We start from the raw sequence: 23,559 nt of genomic DNA, 5'->3' as shown, positions 1-23,559 counted from the left end.
CCTACCCCGCGGCCCGCCCCCCGCGCCTACCCCGCGCCTACCCCGCGGCCCGCCCCCCGCGCCTACCCCGCGCGCCTCGCCCCGCGGCCCGCCCGCGCCTACCTTGCGGCCCGCCCCCCGCGCCCACCCCGCGGCCCGCCCGCGCCTACCTTGCGGCCCGCCTCGTTGTTGTGCAGGTTCATGAGCGTGCGCGCGTTCTGCTTCACCTCGCGCGCGTCCACGAAGACCTTGGCGAAGCGCACGCCGTAGCGCACGTCGGCCGAGCAGCCGCCCCACTTCCAGCCCTCGTCGCGGTGGAACTGGCCGTGCTTCTCCTTGTCGCAGCCGCAGTCGCTCAGGTTGCCGCGGGCGCAGGCGGCCGTGATGGCGTGGGCCACCCCCGCGGCGATGATGGCGTAGGCGAAGGCGGCCTCGCGGCTCCCTGCGGCGGGAAGCTGCGCTCAGGCCGCGGCCAGGCCCCGGCCGCCCCACGCGGGAGAGCCCGCGCTCGCCCTCCCGCCTCCCGGGGCGCCGGCGGGGCGGCGGGGAGGGGGCCGGGCCGCGGGCAGGGGGCCCCGGCCGCGCCCCGCGCAGTGTCCCCGCGCCCCGGCCGCGCCCCGCGCAGTGTCCCCGCGCCCCGGCCGCGCCCCGCGCAGTGTCCCCGCGCCCCGGCCGCGCCCCGGCTTCTGTAAGAATTGGTGTGGGAGTGCTCTTGTTATCAGAGGAGCTGTGCGTATATTTAAACAGAACTAGTGGTTTTTTAAAAGTTTTGAGAACTAAACGAAGGAGCAATTGTGTGAGTTACACTCTGAAGGGAAGGTCTGTCTCCATGGAAGTTGTATGATTTTTAGACTTGTGTGCCATCAAATATAGGTTAAAATATGAATTCTGTGAATCTCTGTTTAAATGGGAACTCTTGGCCTCCTTGCCCTAAATGAAAGGCTGGTATTTTAAGTTGATTATTTTATTGTAAATCAACCCATCCTAACTTAAAATTTGGTTGAATGCTTTTCCTGTTAAATGTTCAAAAAAATAAAAACTAGAAGTTAAAAAATTGTAGCACTCTCCACTGGGTGCCTGACACTCAGCCCTTGTTCTCTGTTATTACTGCTGCGTGTCACCTGCCACTCGCAGGCTCACCCGCTCCTCTTCCCCAGCCCGGGAGCATCTCCAAGGAAGGCTGGGGCCTGGCCCCTCCACATCTGCATCCTCAGGCCTCAGTCCAACATAGAAGGCAGGGGCTGGGGAAGGGGAGAGAAGGCTGCTCATAGGGTGGACAGGAGCAGGCACATTAACAGGAAGGGGTAGTAGGGGGTCTGGGGAGCTGCTGAGAAGTCTCTTTCCCACAGGTCTTCCCAGCTATTTGAAGATGGCCCTGCCGGGTGGTGATGGAGCTTTTAGTGGGGGTGGAAGGGTCCTGAGTAGCTAGGGTGCAGGAGTGCTGCCACCCACAGTCTTAGCCTCTCTGGGCCTCAGTCTCTACACCTGCAAAATGGGTTTGCAAGCAGCGTCTACTGCACAGGATGGAGATGAAGCACAGCACTCTGTGGGAAGCCCTGTGTGCAGTGTGAACCCCCAGTGAGAGTTCAGCAAGTTCGCTTTTGGAGCCAGGGCAGGGTGGGAAGGCCCCTGGGCCAGAGCAGGCCAATGAAGCAGCACTGAGCAGGCATGAGAGGGTGGGGAGAAGTGTTTCAGGATGTTGGGATGAAAAGGCTTAAGGTGGGGGAAGAGGTGGGTAAGGCAACCTCCAAGTTGCTTTGAGCCCCAGGTCACTCAGACCCACACTCAGACACACCCTTTTCCCACCCACCCATCATCTACCTCATGGCCACCCTCACCTGGGCTGCTAAGATACAGACAATCTGTACTCCCCTCTCCCCACCCCAATTACCATTCCCCAACCACCCCTGCAGACACATAAGCTGTTCACCTATGGTGCCCAGGCCGCTTTGCTCTGACATTCAATGCCAGCCCATCCACAGCACCCGTTAAAACGGGGGCTCAAATTCCACCTGCACCCCACACCTACCAGATCCCTGACTCTGCACACATTCTCACATTGGTATTACACACCACGTGTGTAACGCATGCCTGACAGAGGGCCTGGGACAGAGCCACACTGACAGGGTAGCCACAGGGTGGACACACACACACAGGGCTGACAATTTGGCAGGTTGGATTCCAATGATCTGCTGGGCTCACAGGAAGGCGAGGGAGCCTGTGGGGCAATGTGTTGAAGACAGCTGATCACCAGCAGGGCAGGTAGGAATGGAGTGACCATTTCCAGTTGCTGGGCTCTGGGAAGGATGGAGCTTTGAAATTTAAGGTCACAAAGGCAGGAGAACAGTCCCACTGAGGCAGGATATTGGAAAAGAGCACTTAATGGACAGACTCACAGGGAGGGCCGATTGGAAAAACCCCCACCCAAAGCTGGGCAACAAGCAGGTGGGACTGATTTGGCCAGAACAGGAAGTGGGAGAGTGAGGGGTTAGCAACCAGAGTCTCCTGGGACCTGCATCTTCAGTCCTGCCTCTGCGCAAGATTTAAATTTGTTCCCCCGCATGTTCCAAGGGCACCCAAGCCAAGAGGGAAGACTGGTCCCAGGTCAGTGATTCCCTGAAGGGGAACAAAGATAAAGTCCTGGGCAGCAGGTCTAACTGCTCCAGCTGTCAGACGGACTGGTAAGAATACGCTGGGGGGAGAACCAACAGTGAGATTAGACACTCGCAATGTCAGGAAAAAGAATCGTCAGAAAGTATAAAGGGAGCAGGATGGGTGCTGGGCAGTCCTGTCCCATCACTTCCTAGCTGTGATCTTAGCTGAATCGCCAGCCTCTCTGTGTTCCAGTTTCTCTACTATAAAGTAGGGATGCTAACCACCCACTCATTTAGGGCTAGAAAAAAATTAACAAAGGTAAAGCACTGAACACAGCCTGGCATGAGAAAGTGTCCCCAGCTGTTGGATTCACTGCAATTTCTATGGATGACACTAGTAACAGTTCTTTATAAGACAGCTGTGAGGTAGGCAGATGTCTTCCTTTATCTCCATTTACAGTGGAGAAAACTAAGGCCAAGGGAAAGGTCTCGCTTGCTCAGGCCACCCAACTGGTGGGCTGCAGGCTGAGCTGCAGACTCTTCCTCCAGACACTCCGTACAGACCAAGAACTGTCTCCAGGAATTAAATGACTCCGAGAAAGGAGGCTGGGTGCCCTTAATCAGAATGGAGTATGCAAATGAAGGGGTGGGGCCTGGCCGATCATCTGCAACTTGCCTCGCTTTCCCTCCTTCCAGCAGGTGGGGCCAGGGGTAGGTGGGGCTGTCAGCCCAACCCCTCCTGGTGATTTTGCGCACAGGGGCTCTACCACCAAGTGATGACCAGTCCCTAGGGTCTCTCTCGGCCCTGCGACTATGCAGATGATGAGGGACAGACACTAACTGAACACGATGATGGCTCCCTTCCCATGAAAGATCCTCATCAGATCCCTTGAGGTGGGCCAAGGGCAGCTGCACCACAACACATTCAACTCCCCTGGGTTCAAGTTGGACCTTCAGACCAGTGAAGTCTCATGATGGGCCACCTGGCTGGCCCTCACCTCAGCACCTGCTGAGGAGTAAAGGTGGTGGCCTAGAGTCTGAGAAATGTTGAGGTACCGTCATTCTTGGCTTCAGAGCTCCCAGGGACCCAGGGACTGGCTGCTGAAGTCAAATGCTTCCAGATGCTAAAGGGTCACTGTTGACTCCTTCACATCGACCTTGACATTGGCCTTGCCCACCAACATTAAACTGATACTGCCCAGTCCCACTTCTCTTTTCCCTCCAACACCAACCACTGAGGAAACAGCCCTGTATATCGGCTGTGTATCTAATGTCAGGCCCGGTCAGCTCTTTAGGCCTCTGTTGTTTACTCTGTGAAAAGGGGATAAAAGCAGCATCTAAACATCATGGGGTACTGAGTGGGCTGGGTCACACAAGGAGGGGAAGTTGCTGAGCACAGCAGTGGGCGTGGAGCAGGTGTTCAGTCAACACTAGCCATGGTGGTTGTTACCACTATGTCCCATTTCGCCACATCGTGCTCCGTGATACTTTGAAGAACAGGTCAGCCTCGTGCAGAAGCGAGTGTATGGGGCTGACCCAATGCCTGTCTGCCCGCCCACACGGATTCGCAAGGGGACAGGGGCCCATCTGTCTTGCTCCCAGTTTACAACCCCCACCATGCTGTGCGAGGGATAAATGAGCGAGCGGACCCGAATTCCAATTTCAACCCTGCCAGACAGAGCAAGTCACTGAACCTCTCTGAGCCTCTATTTCCACCTCTGTTAATATCAGCGACCTCTTAGGAAGAAGCATCTGTCCCCCATCACGTGCCCTGTGCTTAAATAAACAATGGTATTGTAATGATCACAGTGGATGAAATTTCAGGCACTGCTGGAGGTACAGAGAGGAACTTGCCCTGCTGTAGTTTTCTTCACAGTCTCCCTTCTGTTTTGGATTTATTTGCTTATTGCCTGTTCCCCCTCCAAACCTACCACCTGCATTTCCTCTGGAATGTAATTTCCTTGAAGGTGTCACTTCGTCATGTTCCCTGTTGTGACCTCAGGGCTTGACAAGTAATAAGTAGTCACTCAGTAAATATTTGTCAAATTAATACGTGAACGAATGAAAGCAAGCTCCAAACTGGCCAGCAACCACGTGGCCTGTGTTTAGTGCTTCCACGCGGGTGCTTTGGAAGATACGCTCATCTGCTGCCAAGGACAACAAGCCAGCCGAGGTCCAGGGGGCTCTGCAAGGCGGAGTGGGCAGAGGGGGCCACTAGGCCAGCCAGCGCCACTGCCCCCAGGCTGTCAGCACAGAGCTAGCCAGAGGCTTGAGGTTTGGGTTTGGTTTGTGGTGGGCAAGAAGGGTAGAGAAAAAATAACATTTGTTGACCACCTACTATGTACCAGACTCACATTTGGCTCTCTGTGTGGTATTTCCCGTTGGCTAGACATCATTTCTCCATAATTTTACAGGTGAGGAAGCTGAGGCTCTGAGAAGTAATGTCATCCACGGAGGCCACCCACCTGGTAACCAGCCAGACAGGGATTCTGGGCCCAGATTGGCAGTGTCTTTCCTCAGTCCCAGCCCCGCTCCCGGCCCCTTGCTGCATCTGAAAGCTAACCATTCCTTTGGCCTAAGGCATCAACTCATCAAAATGCCTTTATTTCTGTCAAGAGATGCCACTCCATTGTTATTAATTGACACTTTCTTAGAGGTAATTTCTAAGACCCCATCAACTCAGATGAGCTAAATTTGCTAAACCAAGAACAGGGTTTGATGGCAGTAAAAGAATCTCAGAATCTCAAAATCTCAGACTCTCAGGTGAGAGGCCACACTGAACTACAACCATCCAGGCCTTCCTTCTTCACCCACCCCAGGTGACTAATAGTTCCTGTTTTATCGGTGGGGAAACTGAGGCTCAGAGAGGTGACCTGCTGGCAGAGTCAAGGTGCAAACCTAGAGGTCACATGCTGTTTCTAACATCCAGAGCACTCCCAGACCCCGACCCAGGGGTGCTTCCAGGAGGACCCCCCTTTACCTGGGAACACTCCTCCCACTGGGAGATTTGCTGAGAGCCCCCTTGTTGGTCTCTTACAAGATATTTGTAAGGGTGGCTCAAAGATGCCTGCTCCATTGATGCAGAATTGGAGACAATATACCCAAAGGCACATAGTCCACAGTAAGCAGAGCAAAGCCATCCAGTTGCTCACTCTTAACCAACTCACTTAATCCTGCAACAGTCCTATGAGGTGTGGGCCGTTCTGATTTCCATTTTACAGACACAGAGACTGAGGCCCAGAGAGGTGATTCAACCTGCCAAGGATTCTAACACGGTCTGCCCAGCTCCAGCATCGGAGCTACTCTCTGCCTCAAGGACATGATACCCACTCCAGTCCTACTGACTGCAGCCCATGCTCTTTCCTGGATCTACCACATGGCGCCAGTAAGCAGCAGACACTGGGCTTGGCCATTGCTGACCATGCGCCCTCCAGGTCAGACCTACCTCTACCTCCTGCCCCTGACCACCCACCCCTACCTCCTGCCCCTGACCACCCACCCCTACCTCCTGCCCCCTGACCACCCACCCCTACCTCCTGCCCCCTGACCACCCACCCCTACCTCCTGCCCCCTGACCATCCACCTCTACTGCCAGCCCATGAGCAGAGGAAGAGCCTCCATCAGAGCCAGCCATCCCCTTGGTCTCCTTGACTGAGCCATGTGCCTTATTCCTTCACTCAACAGATATTTCTTAAGCACCTACTTTGTGCCAGATACCATGCTGGGGGCTAGGAAACTGACAGGAGGGATTTAGACATGCCTTGACTTTGTGGGAGACAGATAGGGAGATCAAATCACTCAGTAGCAGCTGAGGACTCTAAAGAATGTAGAGCAGGACAGTGTCAGAGCAGGAGCACCTGGAGTGGCAGCTTCTGAGCACAGAGGAGCCAGCTAGGAGGCTATCTGGGGGAGGGAGGAGAGGACTCCAGGACCAGGGACAGACTGTGCGATGGCCCTGACACGGTGCAGTCCTGTGGGAGCAGGTGAGCTAGGGCTGTGGGGGCAGCTGAAGCTATAAAGAGGGCAGTGGCAGGCCCTGCTGGCCCCAGCCATCCTGCCCCGGGCAGAGGCCCTGATGTCCCTGGAATCAGAGAATAGACTCCCAGAGCCCCAGATATGAAGCCCATGGCTGCTGATGGAATGACAGGTTCCAGAGGGTCAGGAAACTTGCCCAAAGTCTCCAGTGACTCGGCGAGACCAGGGTTTCCTGGCCCCCAGGATGGAATCCCCACCCTCACCTCCATCACAGCCTCCTTAACTCCAAACCCACCCACATGGCCAAGAAAATGTCAATCTGGAAGCCCAGGTGGCTTCAGCTCAGAACTTGAAAAAAATGGAGCCTGTCAGTCTCTTCTCTCTTCTCCTATTCAGCTGGGTGATCCTGAGCAAGGACTCTGCCTCCTGAGGCTCAGCTTCCCATCTGTGAAATGGGAACCACCAGGGGACACTGCCAAGTTGCTATGAAGGTTCAATGAAACCCCTGTGTGAAGAGCCCAGGCCTCTAGAAGGTGCGCAGTAAAGATTGGTATTAGCACTGAGCTTTTCATGGGGAGCCCGGCGGACGCCCTGTACACCTCCCAGGTCCACAGCAGCCCAGCGGGCACAGAGGAAACACGCTGCTGTCCAAACTGCCCAAAGGTTCCACTGCACCGCCCTGAGCAGCCATTGCAAATGGCTCGCGCGGGAATGTTATCTGGGTGTATTTACGGTATCTTACTGGAAACCACAAAGTGCATTGTATTTTTTTCTTTTTCTATTTAAAGCCAATGGGTCAGAGAGTGAGCAATCTGCAGTGGCACAAGCTGAAATACATGATGATGTGGAAAATAGCAGATGGAAAAAGGTGGCTTTTGCCAGCCCTGTGGCATGGCAGTTCACACCCCCTGGGCTCCACAACTAGAGAGACTCTCCATTAACAGCCAGAGAAATGGGGGAGCAGTGTCTGGGCTGAGCCTGATTAAGATAATGGGCCCACAGAGATGGGACTGGTGGGAGGGGTGGGCAGGTGCAGGCCCCCAGCCTCCACCCTTGTCTCCTACCTTGGTTCCATCCAAGGGTCTCTCCACCACACAAGGCGGGGAGAGCACTGCTGACCACCCATCAAGGGTCAACGCCTGCCCCTCCTGCCTCCGTGCCTTGGCACATCCTATTCCTTCAGCCTAGAAATGCCCTTCCTCTCCCTCTGCAACGTAACAGGCCGTGTAGCCCAGTGGTTTCAGAGCATGGCCTGGGAGACTGACAACCCTGGGCTCACATGCTGGCTCCACTTTCCAGTGGCAGGGCCTCAAGTGAATTAACTGACCTCTCAAGGGCTCAGTTTCCTGATTTATAAAATCAATAATAAAATACCTGCATCCTAAGGTTGTTAGGAGTAGGTAAACGAAGGCACACGGCAGGCCCGCACATTACCTGGTAAGGGATTAAGGAGCAGTAGCTCTTATTAGACAGGTGCCTCCTTGGTGAAGCATAAGGCAGCCCCAGGGCCCCAGGGTCCCTCCCATGAGGGGCCCCCTCTGCCTGGGGCCCAGCACCTGAGCCATCCTCACTTGTACTGAATTGAATTATCTGTCTCTTCCCACTAGATTGTGGTAACCTGGACTATTTATCTGCAAAGCCTCAACAGTGGATAAATGAATGACTGTGGGTGTACAAGTGTGTGAGAGTGTGTGTGTCTGTCTGTCTGCCCATCATATGAAAACTGGAAAGAGAACATTATAACAAAAGACTTATCTCAAAAATAGTGTCAGGAGAACTAAAACAGGATGATCTGAGGCTTGCAAAAGAAATGCAAATGAGAGAAAATGTCTTTGTTAGCTGTGTTCTCAACAAGAATAGGGAAAGAAAAGGTCTTTGCAAGATGGTGTATTGTTAAGAAATGGCAGAAACTGGAGCTGGCCCCGCCCCTGGCTTCTGTCTCTCTCCCCGGAAAGGTCCTCAAATCCCTCCCTGCGAGCAGGCATTATTAGCTCACTGGACAGGTCCTCCATCCACTCTCACAGCCCCAGAGGGGCAAAAGGACGGATTTGTGCAAGGCACGCAGATTTCCAGGCGAGGGATCCTAGGCCCAGCTGTGACCCCAGGGAGAGAGCGCAGCCGCTGAAGGGACTGCGCAAGAGAAGTGGTGACAAGCAGGACCAGAGCAGAAGCCCAGAAATGCACCAAACTTACTGGTCTGTAGAGGAGGGTGGACCCCAGGGCCTGAATCCTAGGTCATCTGTGCCCATCCCTGGAAAAATCCTGGCAGGGAAGTACCAAACTGGAGGTCATGAGTGTTTGGGAAAGAACGCAGCTGCCCCAGGCGCACACATCCGGAGAGCACCATTCCTTTGTTGACAATAATGCTGGATACACAGCAAATTTCTACATGTGCTAAGAATCTGATTACCTTCCTACATCCTGTCTCTCGCCTGAAGGGAGAGAAACTCTTCTGACCGTGTCGTGTCCCCCCCCCCCCCCCCCCCCCGGCATACCCTAGGCTTGAACACAGAACCCTGCGGGCTGACTGTCCCCACCTCTCCCTCCAGCCTCTTCTGCCTTCCCTACCCCCTCCCGCAGTCCAGGGTGCCCATCTCTGGACCCCTGGCTCCTGACTGCCTCACACCTGACAGCTTTTCTGGGCTGCTCCCCCCTGCCACACCCTTCCTCTCCTGGGTTGTGGGTCAGCCCATTTTAGTGACCCTGCAGGCAGCCTTCGCAGGACAGTCCACCTGCTCATCCCCCAGTTCCTCCCCTCTTCTACCAGATCCCAAGCATGTTTCAGCCCTGACTCCCCGCTGGTCAGGGAGCTGCCTGAGGGCTGAGCCAGTGGCTGATTCATCACTCGGAGATTCTAGTTAATATCTGTGGGACAGATAAATAAATAGAGTGGACAATGGGGCTGGGGAACACGGTGTGTGATCCCATGAACATTCAGTTTATATGAATTCAGAAAAATGCACTTAGGGAAAAATAAATAAAATACTGTATGTGTGGGGATGTAAATCGGTGCAGTCACTATGGGAAAGGATATGTAGGTTTCTCAAAAATTAAAAATAGAGCTACCTACCCTATGTCCAGCAATTCCACTTCTGGGTATGTACGCTAGGAAAACAAAATCGCTATCTTGAAGAGAGATCTGCACTCCCACACTCACTGCAGCACTATTCCTAATAGCAGGACATGGAAACAACCTAGGTGTCTACTGAATGAATGGATAAAGCAGACGGGGTAATATGTGCAATGGGATATTGTTCAGCCAAGAAAAAGAATGAAATCTTGCCATTTGAGATAACATAGATGGACCTAGGGGACATTTAAAGTGACATAAGGCAGACAGAGAAAGACAAATACCATATGATTTCACTTATATGTGGAATCTTAAAATATTTCAAAAAATACTACAGATATATCTGCATTCCATATTGTGTACCACTATCTATGCATTATACATCCACGTGAATGTGTTACTGCACTGTATAGAAGACCAGGTATTCTGAGTTTGGAGGCTAATTTAAGGGACCTTCAAGGGTAATGTTGACTAGAATTCCATCTCACCATCCACATCAATGTCAGAAGCTAGGGTGCACCTCCGCTGTGCCCTTGGGAAAAGGTGCTGGGCTTGGGGTAAGTGAACACATGGCAGTGGATTCCTGGTTAGCATGAGCATGGTCAGCCTGAGAGGGTCTCCAGAGCAGTGTTTCCTGATGTGGATGGCTCTGGAGGGCAGCTCCACCAGTGTCACTGAGTCCAAGGTCGGTGAAGAGTGGACCCTCAGAGGAAGCCTGCTCAAGCAGCTGGCTTGTCTGCAGGACTTTTCAGAACCTTTAATATGCTGGTGGAAACTCTGGCTCTCTTGGGCAGGCAGTACAGTTCACAAATTTATCATCCAAGGAACCTCCCCTTCCCCCAGAGAAGCTGGTGGGGGTGGGAGGGAGTGGAGACTAGCATTCTGCTAAACAGACCCCGGGAACAGGTCCTCTGAGCCATGCCGTGGGGGAGGGCTTTTCTGAGGCCTTGACTTAGCATTTTTGTCCCATCTGAAGTTGATGCTGAGGTGGAAGGGAGAGCTAAAGGAATGCTGGGCTAAACTGGATGAAAGTGAAAATGTGCAGGAATGAATGTTCAGTCTTATATTTTGGATCAGAAACAAAAAGTACAACAGAGAGGACCGAGTGTTTCCTGTGTGAGGTGCCACCCAGGTCTGGGGGTCAGAAGATAAACAGGACCTGGGCCTTGTCCTCAGGGACTCAGAACAGCTGTTGGCACACGGGACACAGAGGAGCTAAACTGCCTGGGAGTAACGCATTTCCTCATGTGCTTCCTGAGCACCTACTGTGTGCCAGGCACGAGGGATCCAAGAGAACATGGCTGACAGGCCCTGGCTCCGCGGACTTCCCTGGGGCTGGAAAGAAGACAGATGTTGGACACCCCATCACAGAGTAAGCAAAGTCGCTTCTGAAATGGTGAGTACTATAAAAACAGCAGCAACGGTGAATGCTGGGGGGGGGGGGGAGCTGTCTCAGCCAGATGGTCAAGGAAGGCCTTCTGGAGGAGGTGGCATTGAGTGGAGACCTGCACAATGCTGGGTAGGCAGGTTACCTGCCATCACTCAGCAGCTTCTCCCTGTCACTCTTCTGTTCCTCCTCCTGCTCCAGAAGGAACTGGGGTGGCTCTGTCCCCACATCCACTGTGCCCATGGTGACCATGCCCTCATGTGCCAGGCACTGCGTCAGAGAACTTTGCTCCCTCAAAAAGCTGCCTTCTGGCCTCCGAGACAGATGATAACACCTCAACTGTGATTTATGGTGCACGTGCAGTGTGCCAGGCCCGGCCGAGTGCCCCAGGGGAATAAGGAATCTCCTCCCCCCCACCTGAGAGATAGGCAGTTATCACTGCCATGTGGTCAAGGTCCTTGGCTGGGAAAAGAACCGAGCAGGTGGCTGCAGGGCTGAACCGTTACAAAGCTCTGCAGAAGGAGCAAATTCAGCAGGAGTGCGCGCTGCAGTAGTCAAGGGATAGGAGGAAAGTACGGCAAGGCGAGGGATGGGCAGGGACAGGCAGTCCACCTGCACACGAGCGTCGTGAAGGCTTCTCTTGGGGCGGCATGTGAGCCCAGAATGGAAGAACAGAAAGCACCCGGGCAGAGGGCACAGCAGGGCAAAGGCCCTGAGGTTGGAAAGACTTTCGCTCGCTTAAGGGTTGGAAGAAGGCCAGCAGGGCTGGGTGGACATGGGGTTGGGATGCAGGTCACGGGGGCCTGTCAGTATTTTATTCCCAGAGCAATAGGAAAGCACGGTAGGGTTTTACACAGGGCGGGCCGTGATGGGAGCATCACGGGGAAGGTGCTATGCTGAGTGGCCGTGTGGAACGGGGAGGCGAGGGTGTATTAGGAGGGTAGTTGTCTGGGCAACAGCTCTCTACAGATGGAGGTTTGAACGCGGAGGTGGTGGTGCAGGTGGTAAGAAGTGGACAGACTGGGAGTCAAAATAGTGAGCTTAGATTAGCAACTGGGCCAATAGTTTCTCCCCATTCCACTCTGCCTCTTCCCATCCTATTGCAACAAGAATCAAAGCAGGTTCCCCAATTCCTTGAGCTCATCCTCATGAGACAGGCAGTGGGCCTCCTGGGAGGGGCAACAGGACATCCTCTGATGGCTCTAACCCGGAAGATGCCAGGGCCTTACATCCTGTACCATGTTGCTGCCACCTGGCAAGGTGGGCCACGTGACTCTTCCTGGGCTCTGCAGACCGCAAGTCTGAGATCAGAAAGGTGAGGTACTTGCTCAGTCACCAGCAAGGTAGTGGCGGGGCTGGGATGGACACCTGGCTGTGTGACTCTGAGGGCAGTACTCGTTTGGCTGGCCACAGCCCAGCAACAAGACAAGGTTCTCAAGTTCAAGGCAGCCTGGAGAATCTCGAATCTCGCAGGCTCACGAACAGAAGAATCTCTCAGCAACGGTGAACTACTACCGACCTCAGTCCTGCCACAAAACAGCCCTGTGACTTTGGTGAGCTTCCACCTAGCTCCAAGCCCGAGATGAAGGCCTCCTTTCCAGAGTGGATGAGACCAAATGAGGTGATACGTGAGGAAGGCTGTCTCAGCTCCTGGCCCCTACCGGTCCTCAATGAAAACATAAAAGACAAGAGAGTGAAGGCCCTCATGACCCAGCCTCCGGGGGGCTGCTGATCCAGCCCCCATACTGCTCCCTGCACCACGATACAACCACGATGGCCAAACTGGGGGAGACCACACCCCCACGGAAAAATGGGCAAAAAGCATAAATAGACAACTCACAGAAGAGTAACCATATACAGCCAGTAAATGTAGGAAGAGACTTCAACAGCATCACGTCTCAGGGAAGTGAAAAGCCAGATGACAGTGAGAAAGCATTTCACGCCCATTCCTGGGCAGGAATGAAGAAGTCTGGATGATCCCGTGTTGGAGAGGCCGTAGGTCAACACTGCTCGCTGGTGGGAGTGGCACTTGACACAATCACTGTGGAACTCAGGTTGACATTCATACCTGTGACCAGCAATTCCATTCCTCTGGCTACACCCAAGAGAAATGCACGCACATGGGCGCAAGGAGGTCTGTGTGGCACTGGCACTGTTGGTGACAGCAAGTGCTTACAGACAGCCCAGATGCCCCGCGACCTGAAGCATGGGTGCATGGATTGGGTCTACTTACCACAGCTAAAATGAATCGACAGCAGGTACGAGGAAGATAAATGAGTTTTATTAGTAGTGAGTGAAAAAGTTCCAAAAGGTTGCAAATAGTGTGATGCTTTCTTTTTAAAATTAAATACAAATAAAATCAAATAATTGACTTCTGGGGACTATATCAGTATGATAAATTAGACATAAACAAGCAAGGAATAGAAAACCCAAGATTCAGGAGAGAGAAGGTAAAGCCTGGGAGGGAGAGCAGCAGGGGTGCTCAAAGAAGTGGATGTAAATTACCTGTCCTTCTTCTAGGTGTTGTGCTGGGTGGTACACTCAAGGGAAGGGGTGTCGTTGGATTATTTAAGAGAAGAAAAAGCCTGGACATTAGTGAATATCTTCTTAAGCCCCCAAGGGCCACACTGGGTAGCAGCTGATAAAGTTGCTGTGGGCCACACACCAGGCCCAAATAATCCCTGGCATTTTAAGACCCCTGAATAGGAAGCCTGTCAAGTAACCTGAGGCTAACGACACCCTGCCTCCCGAGGCTGCAGACCCCCGCTCGCCATCCGCTCAATCAAATGTGCGTATGTTTATACCGCTGTTCCTCCACCTGGGCTCCCATTCACTGACCAGTGAAATTCTCCCTACCCTTCGAGACCCAAGTCAAGGCCCATACCCACCGTCCAGCCCACTCCCCCCTCGGAGCCTCACCTCTGAGCACCACCACACCCCACATGCCTTCCCCTAGTGCACTGACCATGCTGCACTCTGGCTGCTCATTGTTACGGATCAAATTGTGTCCCTTCCCAAATTTATACCTCCCAGTACTTTAGAATGTGACTGTGTCTGGAGGTCTGACCTTTAAAAGGGTGATTAAGTTAAAATGAGACCATTAGGGTGACCCTAATCCAGATTGACTGGTACCCTTACAAGACGAGGAGATTAGGACACGGAGACATCGAGGGCAGGCACAGGGAAAAGGCTGTGCGAGGGCACAGTGCGGGGAGAGCCATTTGCAAGCCAAGGAGAGAGGCCTCAGAAGAAACCAACCTGCCAGCACCTTGACCGTGGACTTCTAGTCTCCAGAACAGGGAGGAAATAAATGTCTGTTCAAGCTGCCCAGCCTGTAGTACTGTTACAGCAGCCCCAGCTGACTAAGAGACTCAGGAGCCATCCCGCTCCCATGAGAAATGGTCCGGGTGGGGCTCCCAGGCCTGGCCAACAAAAGCACTGTGCCCTTGGCCACTGTGATTGGTGTGGATAGACACACAACCAGAAGTTAAGCCCTGTTAGCTGATCCAATCAGAGTGAACCATAGGACTGTGCAGGTGCTGCCAGAGAAAGGTTAAGGCCTTTCTGTAGGACTTGAACTTGGAAGTTGTGGTGCTGATGATGCAAAGGCCATCTTGCTGCCCCAAGGGGTGGTTCTGGGTTGGTAGAAGCCAACATCACCTTTGGTCCAAGCCATTCTGAAAGTCAGCACCACCCCTGACTTTCCAGTTACTTAGGCAACGTGAATCCCTCTCCTCTTCTGAGGTGGCCTGAATTGGGTTTCAGCTTAGCATCCAAGAGGACCTTGCCCATGGCTGTCCTCAGATCTATGCAGCAAAATCTGGAACACTCAGAAGGCAAGACAGAGCCAAGAAACACCGGCAGAGCCGGGGGCTGGAGAGGAGGCTGAGGAGATGGTGGAAGGAGAGTCTTTAGGTCTCAGCACGGGATGGGAAACCTACACCGGGGCTAGCTGCCCACTCCAATGTCAATGTTCCCCTTCCTCCTCAGTCACAGATCCTTAGCTGGTCTCATAGCTGTTCTGAATAAAAGACTATATTTCCCAGCTTCCCTTGCAGTGAGGTATGGTCATCTGACTAAGTTCTAGTCAATAAGATGTAAGTAGAAACAAGGGTTGGAGCTTCTAGGAAGCCTCTTCCAAGGTGGGAGATGTGTCCAGCTGTCAGCAGTGTGAATTTGATGGCCAGAGCTCCCAATCTAACACCAGACTCCTAATCTCTCACCTCAGCCAGGCAGCCCTTGTTGACTGGTCACTCCCAGAAAGAGGCAACCCCATGGGGGCAAGAACACCGATGAAGAGCCCAGAAAGCCTAAATTGGAGGCTTGCCTCTTGCTGTCCTCAAGCAGGATACCTGTTCACACACGAGAAAACCAAGGCTCAGAAGAGAAGTGACTTCTTAGACTTGCAGGAGTGGGATCCAATCCTGATCTCATCTCCTCTGCTCCCACTACCACCTTAGAAGGGGAACTCCTTCCTCAGTGGCTGTTGGGTTGTCAGTCTCCCTCCGCCCTGGCAGCTTGCCCCTGAAGCAGACCTCCACTGCTATCACTCAGTCCACAGCCACCGGTCACCTCCTGACTAGAAAACTGTACCGGACTCCTGACTCCTCACCCCTCCACAGTCTTTCTGCTCTGAGCAGCCAGAGCAATCCTGCTAAATCTGAAGTCAGATCCTGCCACTCCCTTGCTCTCCATTCACTGGAGGTAAGTCCAGAACCCTGACTTGGCCTGACAGACATTGCATTGTCCAGCTCCTGGCTCCTTCTCTGACCTCTGAGCCTTCCTCTTTCCCCTCTTTTGCTATTCTCCAGCTAAGCCTCCTCGCTGTTCCTCGAACACACTCCTGCGTCAGGGCCTTTGCACGTGCCATTCCCTTTGCCTGGCATGCTCTTCTCCCGACATGCCTGAGGCTCACCTCCCTCATGGATCCAGAGGCCTTCCCGGACCACGCAGGTTGGAACAGCAGCGCCCAGCCATGGCGGGTGAAGGCATGAGTGAATCAATGAAGGACAATGAACACATGAATTCTGGACCCACCCTTTAATTCCAGAATTCCTACTAGATTGAATCACACAATGTTGTCGTTTTGTGGGCCAAAAACCATTGAATAGTGGCTATTTTATACAATGTGACTTACTTTGGCAGTCACGCCCATGGTCAAAATTCTCCAGCTTCTCCTACCACTTAGAAATTCAAACTGCTCAGACTGACCACATGCCTCCTGGCTCTGACTCCATTCTCCTTCAGGCCCAGGTGGGGCTAGCCCATGGGTTTCCTTGGACTCTTCTGCTTGCTTGAATTCTCTAAGACCACCTCTGCCTATCCACACCCCCACGTGAAGAAAGCTCCTGGCCTCAGGCCTCTGCTCCTGCCCAGTGTGTACTGGCCGGTGTACTGGCAGTAGCCCTCCGCCCCGCCCGCAAAGGATACCTCAGTTCTACAACTCTGGCGCACTGGGGGTGAGGTGTGCTCTTGGCTGGCAGTCCTCCCAGCGTCATACCTGCTGCTGCACCCAAGCAGGCACTATTACTCAGCCAGCAATGGGCCGGCTGTTCCAAGACTGCAAGCTGCGCTGGGACTAACCCAGTCCCGGGAGACCCTGACACTCACTTCTGCTGCCCTTGGGCAGATCCCCTTAGTTTCTTCATAATTGAAATAATGTCAGAGCCCAGACCTGACATTATGCCAGGGATGAGAGCAAGAGAAGGCAGGAAAACCACAGGTGATTTCAGTGACCTAAACTGGAGTCTCAGTGTTGATGCCATTTCTGGGCATGAGCTGAGGCAGTGCCCTCCTTTCTCTGGGCCTTGGCTGTCCATCTGAAAAGTGAGCCCTGGCACTGGATTGTCCAGCCAAGAGGGGGAACAAGGGCAGGATCCTACCCCACAAAGACGTGGAAAGGGAACGCATGCAGAGAGGCCTGCAGGAGGCCTCCCCCACCAGCCTCACCCTGGACCTGGGATCCTGTTCTGCAGTCCCCACAGGTGTGAGCAAGAAGGAAGCTACAGAATGTGGTGACAGGATGAGACCTTCTGCAGGACCGAGCTGCTGCGGCTCCTCCTCTCAAGAAGAAAGGGAAAGAAAACATTCAGTGGTGCGTGTGGCAGGGGTCCCGACCCCCAAGAGCCAGCATTCCCAAAGGGTGAGGAAGAGATGCACGCAGTGCCAAGTGCTTGGCTGATGGGATGGGGCTTCGTGGTTTAAGGGGCTTTAGACAGGAGGCAGAGGAGGCTCTGTGAGGCCTGGAAGCTGAGCGGGAGCCATGCACACAGAGGATGGGGTTCAGGAGTATGGGCTATGGGAAAGGATCTGAGGCAGAAGGAGCTCCTGGGGCTGCGTTCCCAAAGCAGGACCCAGTGTGATATGTTTGGGAAAGAGGGTGAGGTTGGGTAGGCAAGGGGGAGGGGGAAATGGGGGCAGACGGGGGCAGAGGTCAGCAGTTGGGATTTCATTCTGATCCCAGGGTTTTAAACAGGGAAATGACAGGATCTGATTTCCATTTACAAAGGATGACCTTGCCCGCAGGATGGTCTGCAGGAGGGTCAGGGGGCAGCGGGTTGATGCGAATGGGATGGGGGGACCTGGGAGCCCAGATACGCCAGCTCTGTGAGCCAAGAGGAAGGAAGTGAGGACTTAGGGCAGTGGCTGGGTTCAGGTGAGTTTTCGTAATGAGCATTGGGTTTGCTGACGTTGGGCTGAGGGAGGAAGAGAACTCAGGGTACCCTCTGAGCCAGGCCAGGGGAACCACTCCCGACCAAAGCGCCCCGAGGCTGACCTGACCTTCAGGGAGGTCCACAGCTCAAGCAAGCCCACAGTATTCCTGCTCCCCAGTCCAGATGCACACAAGCAAGACACACAACACATTTTTCCCTCACTAATCAGGGCCTCCCAGTGACCAACTCCTTTCCACCAGGCTTTTCTCACACTGGTTTGAAAACCAAGTGCATGGCCTGACACTCTGTGCCTGCCTGTGTGTATGCATCTGTGCTCTTACGTCCAAGCAACACACAGGGCTTACAAACGGAAATGCCCACAGTGGCCAGGCAAGTCATATAAGGGTGGATATAAGGCGGATAATTGGGAGTGGTGGGGACTGTGGTAGTGAAGGGGCTGCCCAGGCTCCACCTAAAGGAAGCTGTGTTCTCAGCTCTCGCCCATAATGACTATGTGAATACGTGTGTAAGCTTATTTTTCAAAAGAAGTCAGAAATTTGTATTTTTAGGTAAAATAGCTAATTTTAAAATTTGGGCTTCGATTTAAAAAACAACATAAGCGCTGTATCAGCCAGCTAGCATGCGGGCCACTGGTTTTCAACTCTGCCACACGCGGCTGCGGTGGTCTAGATTCAAACCAGAGAGCCGAGGCTCATCAGGAGACCTGAATTCAAGTCCTGGCCCCTGGAGGATCCTATGCTGGGGTCATCCCAGCATTCGGCAGGGGAGCAGGTCCCAAAGGGCTCCCAGGAGTACTCTGGTCTCCCCACGGCCTGTAAGACCCTGTTTGCCGAGTCCGGGTGAGCACGTACCCACTTTGAGCTCCTTCCCGAAGACGGTGCGCTCGCCCAGCGCCGAGCAGTTCCAGCGGCCATTGCGGAACTGAAACTGACACTCGTCCAGGCCCATTTGCGAGCCTTCTCCTATGACGATGATGGCGTCGGGCCGGCTCTGGCAGATCGCCCGCTGTCTGGGGGCCAAGCCTGGGATCTTGTTACAGATGATGCTCGCGCCCAGAGCTACCACCGAGGAGAAGCCACTGGAGCAGGGGACACAGAGAGAGGGAGCATTAGGCGGGCGGGGGGGGCATGGCCTACAGGTCCTCCCTGGTATCCAGCCCTGGCCATCTCCCCCTACAGCTCCCAGCAGGAGTCTCCCACCTTTCTTGGTACTGCACCCCCAGCCCAGGTTTATTCATCTGTGATCTCACATCGGTATCTGTGCAGTGTGTGTATACAGTATTAGTGAGGCTTGATCTCCTTTTCCGATAGCAAAAAATAAGACGATGTATGGTAGATGTAAATGTTGAGTGAACTAAGCAAGCTGCCTTTGTAGTTAGGGTAGGATTCAATTGAGATGAGATTTTAAATCATGCAAATGAATCCCAGTATTGTTTAGAAATCATCTCTATGTGGGAAAACCACACTTTCATGCAGCTGTTGCCCCTGAAAGGGTGGTGGGTACCCAGATATTGATTTAAAAAACAACTGTTTGTACGTGTTATATACTCTCTAGTCTGTATGTGTGTATTTTATTACCAAAAAATACTTAACGAGAAATTGTGAATAGAAGTTCTAAGTATTTGCTCCCTGCGTGCCAATGGAGTACATGTATCCCCCTCTGGACATGCCTGGCCTAGAGGAAGCTTATGCCTGTTCTGGTGAGAGTCATTCATGAAGAGATCCATATCGGACATCTATCAGGCGCCAGGCACTATGCTGGGAGACAGGCAAAGGCGCTGCCCCGAGGAGCTACAGAGGCCCTTTCAGACGCAATGCACACTGTGATAACTACCTAACGATGCTGTGATGGCAAGTAGGGGTGGGCTTGGGAGGGAAGGGGCGGGGCCACTTTAGCTGGGGTGGTCAAGGAGGGCCTCTCTGAGGAAGGGAAGGGACAGTGAAGCAGAGACCTGACTGGCCAGCAGTGGAAAGGTCTGGAGAAAGTATTATGGGCAGAGGGAACAGAAAACTCAAGTCCTAGGAAGGGAACAAGCTTGGGGCTGCCAAGAAACAGGCAGATCCATAGGAAGTGATGCAAACCAGAGCTTGTGAAGGAGGACAGTCTGGGGACAAGAGATGACTCAGGGCTAGAATGTTCTCAGGTGCATCTGAAGCACTGAAGGGCATAAGCATGATACTGACAGGATTTCATCTCTCGAGCCCCACGGGAGAGGACTATAGGATGCCAGGGCAGGAGCAGGGAGTGGGCAGGCAAGAGGTGGTGGTGGCCTAGCCTCTGTGGCAGTGGTGCGGTGGCTGCAGATGGAGCTGACCAAATTGTATGGACTGATGGACTGACGGATGGGGTGGAGCTAAGGGGAGACACGGGGAAGGTACAAGAGAAAGACAGGCATCAGTGTTTTTCATGGATACCTGGCCTGAGGGTGGGGCCATCTCCCAATATCAAGATAACCCCAAATAGGCTCCGATTGTAACCCTGATGACACAGTAGTCCTTCCTGTACACAAAGATGGCCCACTCAACTGGAGCCTACCTTGAAAGCGATCTCACCCCAGACATCTCACTCCAGCTATAGTAATAAGAGCTTCCACATACTGAGGGCCATGGCCAGCCAGTGGACTAAGTGCCCCACGCTTTCCATCCTGGAGCTCAGGCATGGGACGTTGTCCTGGAAGTGGGGCTTCTGAAAGCGCAGCTACCCTGTGCCAACAGCACCAGAGATGAACTGATCCCACTCCTTCCCAGGTGCATAACTGACCACTCCTGCCCTCTTTCCCTCTGCTCCGGCCGCACACCAGCCTTCTTCCTGCCTCAGGCCCTTTGTCCTTGCCGGTTCCTCTCCCTAGGAGCTTTCTCACCCCGAGCTTCACGTGCTTGGCTTGTCATCATCCATGTGGCCTCAAGAGTCATCTCCCTTACCAAGGGAGCTAGGGAACCTGCCTCCCCGCCCACCCCTCCTAACTTTCCATCATGATCTCTCTTTTGTTCACTTAATACTCTTGCTACTCGCAGTCCAGTCCTCTGAAATGTCTTAATGTATGTGTTTGTTTTTAATTTGTCTGCTTACTTGTTTATTGCCTTTCTCATTAGACTATGGGCTCTTTGAGGGCAGAAAGGCTGTCTGCCAGCTCACTAAATCATTACTGAATAAATGGATTGTGGAGCTTCAAAAATGTCACTTATGGTGAGCACCTGCTTCCCAAATATGCACTGACTGCATCAGTGAACTTTTGTAGCATCCCTACTATGTGCCAAGTCAGTGTGGTGGATGCTGTCACACACATTAGCCCATCTGACCTTCCTAAACAGCCCTGTTGGGCAGGACTCACCATAACCATTCACACGTCTGAAAACTGGAGTTCACATAGATTGAGACATGGAGGCTAGCAGATGATGGATTTGGAAGAGAAGCTTGGCGAGAGCTACCGACCATTCATCTCAGCCATTAAGAGTCTAACACAGAGCCAGAATGTTTGAAATGTTTGAGGAAGAGGTGGCGTAGAAAGATAAGCGGAGGTTCTGTCCATAAGTCAGGAGGAATCTTTGAACTCCTACCTGGCCACAAGGAAATTCCTATACCAGCAGAGAAGTGTAATAATATATTAGGGTCAAAAATTCATTGGAATAATAGTCTAGTATCTGAGAGGTCAGAGCTAGAGCGCCATCTAAGTTTCCTTCACCTACTAGCTGTGTGACCGTGGGCAAGTTACATGCCCTCTCTGTACTTCCATGGCTAAAATTAGGGTAATGACAACTAAGCCTCACCTCGTAGGATTGCTATAAAAATTGAACGTATTAAAACACGGAAAGTGCTTAGAAGTTGCTGTTGTTAAAGTTACTCTTGGATCTGACTGTCACAGGGGCTAGTGCTCCTGTCACTTGACCTACCCAGATAAAATAGGAACACCACAGCTGCCCTGCCAGCAATCCTGAGCAGAAGGAACCAGTCACATCTGGGGAGCTAGAAGCCCCTTAGGGGCTTTACCGCTCAAGCCCATTTTACAGATGGATAACCCAAGGCCCAGGGAGCAGCAGGCCCGCCCCAATCTCCCTGCCACTCCTCCCGACCGGGCCTCGCTGGGCCGCAGGCGGCTGCCCCGCCCGGGGGCAGCCGGGACCCCGCAGGCCACGGAGGTCGCGGCGCCCGCGGGCGGCAGGGCGGGCGGCCGGGAGGCTGTTTTCCGTCGTTTCCCCCTCTCTGCCCTCCCGGGCCCTCCGCCCCGTTTCTAATTAAAAAGGAGATAAAGCCGCGAGCGGCCAGCGCCAATCGCCGGACCAGCTTCCCGGATGCGGGGCGCGCGGGCCAAGGTGAAGATTAAGGCGGGGACAGAAAGCCACTCGGCGCGGCGGGCCAGCGCCACTCCCCCGCGCGGCCCGCTCGCGCTGCGGGGCGGCTGGGAGACCCGCTCCGGGCGGGGCGGCGGGCGCGGCGGCGACGGGACACAAAGGGCCCCCCCGCCCCGCGGCGCCCGCGCCCCTCCCCTGGCGCGGCGGGCAGGCTGTGCGCAACCGGCCGAGCGGGACCCGAGCGCCGCGCGCCGCCTCACGCGCAGGGGCTCCAAGTACAAAGGGTGAGGGGGGCGGACGCGCCCGAGCCCGCAGCCCCAGCGCCGCCCGCCGCCTCCGCCGAAAGGCCGCGCCAGGGGGCGGCTCCGCCCCGCCAGCCCCGGCGCCCAGGTTGGGGTGGGCGCCCGCCCCGAGCGCTGCCTGCGGGCCGCCTCCCCGCGTCCTCGGGCCGGCGCCCGTCCTACCTTTGTGCGGGTGCTGCGGCCGGCGGGCGCCGTCCCCTCGGCCCGGCGAGGGGCCCCAGGAGCCCGAGGCGCTCGGGAGCGCGTGGCGCGGGGCTCCGAGCAGCGCTGGCGTTTTCCTTCTGCCTAAGGACGCCCCTCCCTCTGGGTACCTGTTCCTGCGGCGCTGCCCGGGCTCCGGGAGCCGCTGTGCCCGCGCCTCGCGCGCTCTGGGGCCGAGCCCCGGGAGGGCTGCGGTCCCGGGTCGGGCTCCGCGCTCCTGCTGGACCTGCGGCCCCCACGCCCGGGGCTGGGGCCCGGGACTGGCCCCCCGCGGCAGCCCGCCCTCTGCTCGCCCCCACCGCCCGTCCCGGGTGCCGGCTGCCCCGTCAGATGCCCTCGGGCGGCCGGTCTACCCGCCGCGCCTCTCGCGTACGCGCACCCCGGGGCGCCCCCGCCGGCGGAGGGGCTTCGTGCCCCCCCCGCACCCTGCCCGCCCCGCCTCTCTGGGGGCCACGGAAGTGGGCGGCCGACGGCGCGGGGCGGCAGAGCCTGTGGGGCGCCTGTGCCCGCCCCCGGCGCGGGGCTGCGGGCGGCCCTTACCCGAGGCGGAGGTAGACCATGCCCAGGCTGAGGAGGAGGTGGCCCAGGCAGCGCCGCGCGTTCCGCTTCATAGTCCCCGCCGGCCGCCGGGGCCGCGGGCCGGGCTGCGCTGATCCCGCGGGCCGACCGCGGCGGGACAATCCGCATAGCCCGCCGGAGGCGCGGGCCGAGGCGTCCCCGGGGCCGTCGCTCCAGCGCCCGTCCGCGCACGCGGCGCCCGAGCCCCGCCGGGAGCGCGGGGTCCACGCAGCGGGAGGAGGGAGGAGCGAGCGCACCGCGGGCGACGCGGGGCTGCGCGCCAGCTGCCGGTGCGACTGTGCGAGGCGCGGGGAGCGCGGGGACGCCGCCGCCCGCCCGGCCCCTCCCTCCCCCCCGTCCCTGCCCCGCCCGCCTCCCCGGAGCGCCCGCCCCGCGCCCCCGCGCCCCCGGGACCAGCCGCCAGCCCCGGCGCGCGCCCGCGCCCTGCCCCTCGCGCTCCCGAGGCGCCCTCTCCCGGCTCCGGGACGCGGCGCCCGGCAGGGACGGTGGGAGTGCGCTCGGTCCCCGGA

At 55.3% G+C, this 23,559-nt stretch overlaps 1 protein-coding gene across 2 annotated transcripts in view; it reads right to left on the bottom strand.

Moving 5' to 3' along the window:
• The window catches only part of WNT7A (Wnt family member 7A), a 65,590-nt gene extending 42,281 nt beyond the window's left edge, over positions 1–23,309 (bottom strand). For both annotated transcript variants that reach the window (XR_013998886.1, XM_081138462.1), the window contains exons 1-3: positions 23,012–23,309; positions 18,531–18,757; positions 150–421 (exon numbers count right to left, since the gene is read on the bottom strand). Coding sequence is in view for 1 of the 2 variants with exons in the window: in XM_081138462.1 (XP_080994588.1) it covers positions 150–421; positions 18,531–18,757; positions 23,012–23,082 (570 nt within the window). In the remaining variant the exon portion in view is untranslated. The remainder of the gene's footprint in view (positions 1–149; positions 422–18,530; positions 18,758–23,011) is intronic.
• Positions 23,310–23,559: the final 250 nt, after the last annotated feature.

This window comes from Miniopterus schreibersii (assembly GCF_964146895.1).
Source record: "Miniopterus schreibersii genome assembly, chromosome: 5".
Taxonomy (NCBI): Eukaryota; Metazoa; Chordata; class Mammalia; order Chiroptera; family Miniopteridae; genus Miniopterus; species Miniopterus schreibersii.
The sequence above is the reverse complement of the archived record's forward strand: the minus strand, read 5'-3'. Positions and strand labels throughout refer to the sequence as shown.